This window comes from Nicotiana tabacum, chromosome 12, assembly GCF_000715075.1.
Source record: "Nicotiana tabacum cultivar K326 chromosome 12, ASM71507v2, whole genome shotgun sequence".
Lineage (NCBI taxonomy): Eukaryota > Viridiplantae > Streptophyta > Magnoliopsida > Solanales > Solanaceae > Nicotiana > Nicotiana tabacum.
The window spans coordinates 96,792,639-96,802,705 of NC_134091.1; the positions used below are offsets into that span (position 1 = coordinate 96,792,639).

Genomic DNA, 10,067 nt, shown 5'->3' on the forward strand with positions numbered 1-10,067 from the left:
TAAATAGTACTTTTTGAGGTCTTAAAATATATAATTACTTATTAAATTTAAAGATGACATTTTGGATTATCACACTTAAGCTCGACAGTGTTAGGCAAACCTGCAAAAATAAAATAAAAGAAATAAGAACATGATGCTAGAAGAATAAGCCTAACGCAACTTATTCAGGAAAGAAATCTTACCATGAGAACGGGCCTCCCAACGGCCCTTCGAGAGTTTGCGCCACGAGCGCTCGGAGTAGGGCATCTGTGAGACAATGCCTTCGATCCACTCCTTGAACCGAGGGATAGCCTTTTGGCCTCGAGCAACAGCTGCACCGCCGCGAATACCAATGAGGAAAAGGTTGATGAACATGAAGTCAACATTCAAAGGAAAGTTGTACTTACGTGATGCATTCCACTTCTCGGGGATTGCCTTGAATTCGATTGGAATCAAGTCCGAGGTCCTCACCCGGACAAAGCGTCCTTGCCAGCCTCGATCCCGATCTTCATCGATGCTTGAGAATGGGGCTTTACTAGCCCGACGCACGAGCTTTATCAGTACCCCTCGAAAGATTCGGGGACTGTACATACGGAGTAGATGATCCACGGTGAGCCGACAGGAGTCGATCTTGTTCAAAAAAAATCGAAGGAGGATTACGATCCTCCACAACGATGGGTGGTTCTGACCGAGGCATACTCGTACCTCCTACAGAAGTCTATAATGACCGGGTCCAGCGGGCCCAGTGTGAAGGGAAAAGTGTAAACACTTAGGTATCCTTCAACATGGGTAGTAATGGCCTCCTCGGAGTCGGGGATCACTATTTCCTTATCGGCCCAGTTGCTGTCCTTTCGAACCCCGGGGAGGTCATCTTCGGTGATTGAGCAAATATATCTCGATGCCTCCTCACGCCGACCCTACACCGAAGAGGGCTTCTCAACCTTGAAGTCGTCAGTGACCGAACAACCCCCGAAAATAAACATTTTCAAGGGAGGTTCAACAGCCAGTTCATCGGTAACCACGTTAGCAGCTGACCTCTCGAGGTCGACCACATCGGGAGTGGTTTCGTTAATTTCGGCAGTCGGTTGGGAGGTAGAAGCGACCTTTTGGGGAATAGATTGGAAGGTTTGGGCCATTGTTATCTGGAAAATCTTGAAAAAGATAGAGAAAGGTTGAAAGTTGAAAGCTCAGATGTGTTGGCTTGAGTAGAGAATGAGTAAACAATTTGCAACGTACTGAGAAATCTTGAGTAACAGAGGTAAAAATGCTAGAGTATAAAAAAAGGTAATGAAATCTTGAAGGCACAAGGGTAGAAGTTTGGACGTAAAGTAAAATATGAACGAAGGAGGGGATATTTACAAGGGCTCCGCGACGTTTCGCGTCCAGGGACAGCCAACCGACGGCTGGCATGCATTTGAGGTCATAATGACATGATTGACGAGACGTTTCGGGTTTTGTTTGTCGTTTCTGTCATGGCGTATTGAAGAAGGAATTGGGGATCTCATGTCGTTTCTCGTCAACTCTCCGAGAAACGAGGGAACTATCTGTATACGGGTAAAACCGAGCTCATGATACACCCTGACTTCCGATAAGATAAACCGAGCTAGAGATATAATGACAAGGGCTGGAATCGAGGCAAGGGTCTCATCGAGTCAGAGTCCGGGGGCATGACGCCCACCCTCGAGAATATCGGGGCTATGATCCGGGATCGGTCCAAATCCCAAAGGACTTCAGAGAACGTTGTCCAACAACCAAGCACGACTAACAGAAGGTCGTAATATCAATGGCCGGTCGGATATCACGGTGTGAATCTCGACATGTATCGATGGAGAATCGGTGATCAGTTAAACAGAAGATTTTTTTACGTTTTATAGAATTGTACTTAGGGTAAAACTCTCATACTATATAAAGGAGAGTCTGATTATTCATTGAACACATAGTAACACGCGCATACCAAGGCAATATACTATTATTTTCACTGTTATCGAAAGCTCTTATTTTCGTTCATCAGTGCTGGCCATTGTGAGTCCGGATCGAGGGTGGATATTTCAGCAAGGCTGGAATTATCCTTCTCACGTGGTTTGAACTTATTATATCTTTATTTGTTTAATTTAACACAATTTATCGTTTGTATCAAATTAATTTGCATATTCTTAAAATCACTTACAAATTTAATTGTTATCTTTTTAGGAGATAAACACAATCTAGAAGGGGAATATAATCATTTGTCTCATTGTTGTGTTGGTTCTTGCTCAATTATTATTTAGCGCAAAATTACACTGCATTAGTTTGAAGAAACCAAATTAATTATTAGCTCGTTGATGCCATTATTGTGTTAGCAGAAAGAGCCACATGTCAAAAGTAAAAAATGTAGTACTAGAATAGATAACACATAGAAAGCTGCGTTTAGTAGTACGACTACTTTAACATAGTCATACTCTATCTATTAAGAGGGTGATGAAATAATAGTGAGTATTTCAAATCCATGGGAGCATAGTAAATTGGGAAAAGGTGTTGCTGACTTGGACCAAAAAGTAAGGGAAAAAACAGTACAAAAAGCACTTACCTTTTACACACACTTTTGTTTGTGTGGTGGGGTGGCCGGGTATGGACTATGGACTATGGAATCAAAAAACAGCAAATGAAACAGCAGACCTCAAAAACCCTTTTAAAGATCTTCTCACTGCCACACAGAATTTTGTGGCTATGAATTCATTGCCTTTTCTGACGTGGCACAACTGACTAAAAACCCCTTCTTCTCTCCAAAGTCCAACTAAAGTACAGCAAAAATCAAGAAAAGAACCCCATACGACAAAACCAATTGAGTACTATGTTTTAGTGAGTTGAAGTTTCTTCTGTCCTGCAACTACATAGAAAGAAAGTGAGTAAACTTAGAAAAAGAAGAGAGAATGTCGGAAGTTAGAGACCCGGCGATTAAATTATTTGGAAAGACAATTCGTTTGCCACTTGATGATCTTCTTGATCAACGAACATCTTCTGCTACCATTACTTCACATGACGATCTGGTAATTTACTCTTGTTTGTTTTGTCTACAAACATGCACTTTTATATGTGTATGCTTTACCCTATTTTCAATTGTACTGTGACGATGACTGCCAAGTGCCAACAGATGAGGTTTCGTGTAATTTGACTAATTTTACGCTACCCACAACCTTCCTCTTTTATCATTTCATTTTCTACATTAATATTTGCTATATTGGAGTTGAATAGGAAATCTTGGATCTTGGAGTTATATTTGAGCATCACAAATTTTCTTTTTTATGTTTTTTTTTGGTTCCGATACAAAACTAGGCCTTTTCTTATCAGGTTTTTGAGTTCTTTGGTTTTTAAAGTTATGATGTGGCCGATGATTGTTTCCAAAAGTTTTTTGTACCATTTTGGAACCTTAACTTTGCATTTTCTACCATTTTTTCCTTTCTTGTCTTCCTTCTTATCAATCCAATTCTAATTCAATGTTCTGTACTGCCTTCTGACATTTTACAAAACAATATTTGAGATTTAAAATCCTCCATTTTAAAGAAAATATAAATGAAAGGAGAAATAGTTCAAAATAATTTAGAATCAAACCAAAGAAAGTGCTATAAGTCAGTCTCTAATTGCTTAGTACAGAGAATACTTTTTATTCTCAAAGGTACTTCATTTAAATCTGTCTGCTCCCAATATAGTCTTTCTTATAATTCAGATCATCATCTTTCAGCTTGTTTTTGAATCATCAGATTCCGATAGCGTTTCTTGAAATTAGCCTACAAACCCACATTTTCGCTTCAAGATCTTGATCCTGGTCGGTTGGTTCTTTGTTAACTTGAATGTCTACTGTTGTGAATATGCCAATTTTTTGTTGCTTGGAATGTATAAACATTGACACTCCCTGCAATAGTTGCTCTGGTATCTTGTCAATGTTCATTCTTCATCAAGTAGAACTATTAACAATTCTAATAGGTAGAAATTTAGGTCAAAATCTTATGAAAAATTCTGTTCTTTTATCTATCAAGAAACAATGTGTAAAATCAAATTGCATAACCCCATGTTCATGTATTACATGTCAATATAAGCACAAAAACGACGAGTCAGGAGATCGATAGTTTGACAGTGTGTAACATAACCTCATTGCTTATGCTAAACAATCGTATTAAATTACTCTAACAGAGTGCTAAAAGTTCACCTTTTCCTCTCCAATGATCAGATCACCTTCGAAGCAGAGCTTACACAGAGTAAAAACAGAGATGATTTTACTAATTCAAGTGCAGACAAGGCGGTTGAAACAGAAACATCATCTGGTATAAGTGATGATCCCAAGAAGGAGGATGCCGATAAAGAAACATGGTCCCCAAAAGCTACCAAGAAAGAAGACCCGAGTGAGGCCAATGTCACTCAGGAGAAGGCACTGAAAAAACCAGACAAAATACTTCCATGTCCGCGGTGTAATAGCATGGAAACCAAGTTCTGCTACTATAATAATTACAACATCAACCAGCCCCGTCATTTTTGCAAGAAGTGTCAGAGATATTGGACAGCTGGAGGAACGATGAGAAATGTGCCTGTAGGTTCTGGTCGCCGCAAGAACAAAAGTTCTCCCACAACAGGTTACCGTCATATAATGGTGTCGGATGCCCTTCAAGCAGCCCGGTTTGAAGCAGCACATGGGATGAACCTTCCTATGCTCCGAGCAAATGGAACTGTCCTTGCATGTGGATCGGATAAACCCCTTTGTGATTCCATGGCTTCTATATTGAACCTTGCAGAAAAATCACAGAACTCTGTGCAGAACGGATCTGAACAAAGAACACCTTCTGCTTGTAGAGGGAAAGAAACTGGAAATGAAATATCAAGCGGAGCTTGTAGCACAGCCTCAAATTCAACACATGATTCAGCGTGGAAGAACTTTCAGGCCTTTCCTCCCCAAGTACATCACTTTCCAGGGCATCCCTGGCCTTATTCGTATAATGCTGCTCCGTGGACGTCTGCAGTGCCACAACCTAACCTTGCTCCGCGGTTTCCAGTACCATTTTACCCTGCACCTCCCTACTGGGGTTGTACTGTAGCAAGTCCTTGGAATGTCCCGTGGGTATCTCCACCAGCCTCTTCTCCTGATTGTTCAGTCCTTAGCGCCACTCCTACTTCTCCAACCTTAGGAAAACATTCTCGGGATGAACACACGCTTAATCCATCAAACTCGGAGAAAGAAGATCCTTTGCAGGACATAGATCGAGAGAGAAGTGTACTAGTTCCTAAGACGTTGAGAGTTGATGATCCAGATGAAGCAGCTAAGAGCTCTATATGGTCTACACTAGGTATTCAGAACGAGAAGAATGATTCAACCAATGGCGCAAGGCTCTTCAAGGCGTTTAACTCTAAAGTTGATGATCAGAGAAACCATGAATCTGACGCTTCTCTGGTCCTACAAGCTAACCCTGCAGCCTTGTCTAGATCGCTTAATTTCCACGAGAGCACGTAACAATATGGAGTTCTCATGTCACTCCTTTCCTTTGAAGTAGAGGTGATATCAGCTGTAAATTACATCTCCTAGATCACAATTGCTGAAAATTGTAACTCTTGTCTTGGCTGCAACATATTGGTTCCCAACAAGTTATGGGAACTAATTTATGTAATTGTGCGTCGATAGGAAGAAAAGCAGATAATAGGTTATTTCCCCTTTGGTCATTTGTCCATCTGGCAACAGTATAAGTTACTTCTTTCAGGATGAGCATTTATAGTATGGCAGTTTGATTTTCTTGAAAGCATGTAGGTATGCTACAGAAGAATCTGTTGATGTAAATCTGGAATATCATCCTTTTTTTGAGAGTCTATTTATGAATCTTTTACTGACTAGATATTGAAAGTTCAATTAACTTTAGCCCTCTCTGTTTCATTTGAAGATCCTTTTGTTGTTTGCTCATTTAGAATAATTTTTTTTTTTTTTTTTGGCAACGGAATTGAACTGTTCCGGAGCCTATTACATCTCGTGCACAGATTTACGTCCAATAATCCCAGGGGCTTTCACTTTGATACGTGTTCGCTTAGAGTCCCCCTTCCATCAATAGGTACTCCCAAGGATTCGATCACACGCTATAGCATAGCGTTTCCAAAAAGTTATTATAGTAACTTTTCTAAACTCAAGTTCCTTGTCTAAAACAATTCCTATGAACTTATTAGTCAAGAGTATAATGGGGCCACACGTAAAAAGTTATACTTCCTCCGTTCTAGTTTACGTGAACCTATTTCCTTTTTAGTCCGTTCCAAAAAGAATGATCCATTTCTAAATTTGGAAATAATTTTCTTACAATTCTGCCCTTAATGAGAAGCTTTTATAACCACACAAATACTCTGTGCCCCTTCTTGAATCGTTTAGGACCACAAATTTTAAAAGTATTTATTTTTTCTTAAATTTCATGTTCAATCAAACAGATTCACCTAAATTGGAAGAGAGAGAGAGACTTCTTGGGCAAAAAAGAGATTAGAGGTTTATGAGAACCTCGGATATGGCCTTTTCTCATTTGAAGATCCTTTATGAGAACATGGTAGATTTCCTTTTTTGTTCCCTTTCTTCTGATATAATATGCCGCATCAGCTGAGAACATGGTAGATTTCCATCAGGATGAATTCATAGACACACGCAGTGCATTAAATATTGAAAATTCAACCGATCTTCGGATCTAGAGCGGGTTTTGTGGGTTGAACCTCCTGCTTTCCGCTCCAACCCATCAACCATGTATACATATGTAAATACACAACGGTTAAGCTTCAGTCCCAAATAACTTATAGTCGTCTATATGAATTATATTCTCACTCACTGACCATGTCACTCCATTTAAGCCCAATCTCATATCAATAATGTACATAATGAAAATTAAAATAAAGGTATTTGTTCTCTATGTTTATTACTAGTATATACATGCTAACATGGCTAAAATATATTCCCAATTATATAATTTGGATAGCCCATTTAGATCTTTTTCTTTCATTACGCCTTATTTTTCACTAAGTTTATGGATGTATATATATGTTAATAATTTTGAAAAATATACTCATAACAAATTACATCAATTCTGAACCTACTGATTCCCAATTCAAGTTTGCTTCTATCTGTTTTCCTGGCAGATCTTCCAAATGAGAGACAACAAGATATTTAAGTGTTGACATCAAGAACTGGAATACCACAGATTTCTTTATATAATAACGAGTTGTTTATGGGACCCTGACCCCAGTACATTTATTGCCATGAAAGCTTGCATTAAACAATTATGTGTCTTTTTATGTTGTTAACTTATTTGTTTTGCTTTTGTTCTTCCCGAAGGAATCAACTACTATCAAGTTAAATTATGATGCTGATGTTTTCATCCATATCACAAATTGTCTATTTTCAGGAATTAAACTTAGCTAATTTTAATATTCATTGTTCATTCATTTCTTCTCGGCAAAATGCCTTAAAGCTCCCTAAACTTGTCGCGAATTATTAGTTTCCTCCCCAAAATATCTTGGATTCGAATTACCCCCTTTACTAGGATAAGTGAATTTAAAAACCCTCCGGGTCTCATACACCTAGTTAAGTGTATGCACGCACGACATTGTTTGACCAAAAAGTATAATTTTCGGCTAAACTATTAAATTTATATAATAATGAGTTAAATCTAGTTAAAGATAATAACTCTAGATATGAATCTTAAAAATGTGCGTGAGATGGGACAGATCCAGTGGAATGTTGACAATGATAGGCACAAAACGTTCATAAAGAATGAACAATAATGGAGGTGTAACTAGCAATAAATAACAATAAATGACATTTAAGTAAATAAGAGGAATGATTCACCCAATAAAGGATGGATTGGACGAATGTTTCTCCTGACAATGATGAACGACACATAAATCCAAGGTTTGTTCGAACTATTCTTGGATCTGGTGGAAAAGTATGAAATAATATGGGCAAGAATCTTGATAAAAAAGTAATCTTTATATCTTTACAAGAGAGAATCTTCTTCTAAAAAGTGTTCTTATCAAGTGAATATTACTTGCCTTTTTTCCCTCTCTTTTCTTATTTATTTGAGACATATCTCTAATAAACCCTAATGGTACAAGTGTAGAGAATATTCTCTTTAATGTTACTGTTCTGTCAGCGGTGCTCGATCTCGGTTATTATTGACGTCTCGACCACGAATCTTGCTGCTCCCTGGCCAACCTCAACTGACTCTTCCCTTAATGTTATATTATCCTAAATATTCTAGGGTAGCTTTTGTCCCATACAGTTAGTCCCTTCGTTTATTGAGGCAGGCCTCAAGCAGGCTCGATGAGCGGACATTGTATAATGTGGTTGAAGCATTTGGACGACTTGAACGGGCCGTGATAATTGGGGCGAGTTGGTAACGTGTCCTTTTGTGAGCCGTAATTTCTAGGGTTGTAAGTCCCACGAATCAGGATGACGTCATGGCGACTGACGTCATTATGGCGCGATTTCTCGAGACATTGCTTCGTTTTGCGTGCGTCTCCTGATTGAGTCTGCCACTTCGGTTACAGCGCCAGGTAATGGTGATTAATTCCTTGGTTTTGACGCTTGATCTTTTATAAATAGGGATGTGTGTGTAATAATTTTTATGAAACCTTTGCATCAAAGAGTTCTATCTTCTTCTTCTCCCTTCATTGTCGTGTATTTTCTTACCGGTTTTAGCGATTCTCGCTGCTTCTAACACTTCATTGCTTGAATACCCTCCCTTAATCAACATTACTAGTATGTCCTCTGTTTCTAGTATGGCAACTGATCCTGTCCCTTTGGCGGTGCTTATACCCCCTCATGATGACAGGGTATCTGTCACCATAGAGGAAGAGAACTTTCCTATGGTGGAGGAAATAATCCCTCGTAGTGAGAAAGTTAGGTCTGATTTCTCGAACGCGCCCGAAGGTGAGCCTGAAACCTCGGAGTCCGCGATGGGAGAGGCCGATCAGGCCGAACTTAGGGCAAAATTAAATATCCCTGCCCATATTGATCTGATCTCAGCTGGGCGCGACGTGATGCAAATCCACCGTCACAGATATTGCGCGTTTTGCGTGTATCCTTTCTAGGTCGGCTATACTCACCCCCTTCTCCCATTGGCAGAGGAATTTTTCTGCTATTACGGTGTCTGCTCGGTCGAACTCTCTCCGTATATTTATAAGCTTATCAGGATGCTCTCAAAATTTGCCGAGTTGGCCGGAGTCGAGGTCACACTCCGCCATCTGATGCATCTCTTCGCCCCTAGCTTTTATAGGGGGACGATGTTGCATCTTCGCCATCAAGAAAGTAAATGATTGGTGGTGAAGATGGACGATAAAGCGAATCATCAGTTCTGGCTCAACTACTGTCACGGCCCGAAATTCCCACCTTCGGACCGTGATGACGCCTAATATTTCACTTGCTAGGCAAGACAATGTTAGAATAATATTATCTATTTTTAAAATAATTTTAAATTTATTAATAACAAAGAACAAGTGCGGAAGTAAAGTCTGAAATGTAGTGAATAATCCATAAAAATAACGGTGTCTAAATACCATCCCAGAATTGGTGTCACCAGTGCACGAGCTTCTAGAATAATACAAATAAGGGTCTGAATAAAATAAATCTGTCTGAAAATAAACACACAGCTAAAGTAAAGTAGACGAGGACTTCAGAACTGCAGACGCCGTGCAGTTATACCTCAAGTCTCCTCTGAGTAGCTGAAATTCGAGCAAGTCTATGGTACGCCGCTGGGACCAACTCCGAAATTTGCATAAGAAGTGCAGAGTATAGTATCAGTACAACCGTCCCCATGTACTGGTAAGTGTTAAACCTAACATCGACGAAGTAGTGACGAGGCTAAGGCGGGCCACTTACATTAACCTGTACGCAATATTAGCAACAACAACAAATAATAGAAATAAATCAGGTAACTCATTTACAATAATTGAAGCCAACTCATCAGTCATAATCCATTATTATTTCAACCAATTTCCATTATAGCGTTCAAACCGCTTCTACAATATATTCATTTTCAATCCTCTCATATAATTATTTTAATCAAGTATATATTGACTTTTAAATAAGTCTATTATGGCGTGCAATC

The 10,067-nt window shown here is 39.2% G+C and overlaps 1 protein-coding gene across 1 annotated transcript; it reads left to right on the top strand.

The window, feature by feature from the left end:
- Positions 1-2,745: 2,745 nt before the first annotated feature.
- LOC107802463 (cyclic dof factor 1) lies at positions 2,746-5,856 on the top strand. Its single transcript, XM_016625972.2, has 2 exons — positions 2,746-3,005; positions 4,184-5,856. The coding sequence occupies exons 1-2, from the start codon at positions 2,889-2,891 to the stop codon at positions 5,453-5,455; spliced, it is 1,389 nt and encodes a 462-aa protein (XP_016481458.1). The 5' UTR covers positions 2,746-2,888; the 3' UTR covers positions 5,456-5,856.
- Positions 5,857-10,067: the final 4,211 nt, after the last annotated feature.

What these genes read in the sequence shown, in the direction of transcription:
- LOC107802463 (XM_016625972.2), top strand. Translation starts at nt 2,889, where the DNA reads ATGTCGGAAGTTAGAGACCCGGCGATTAAATTATTTGGAAAGACAATT. An exon ending in TTACTTCACATGACGATCTG is followed by an intron (nt 3,006 to 4,183) that starts GTAATTTACTCT and finishes TCCAATGATCAG; the next exon opens with ATCACCTTCGAAGCAGAGCT.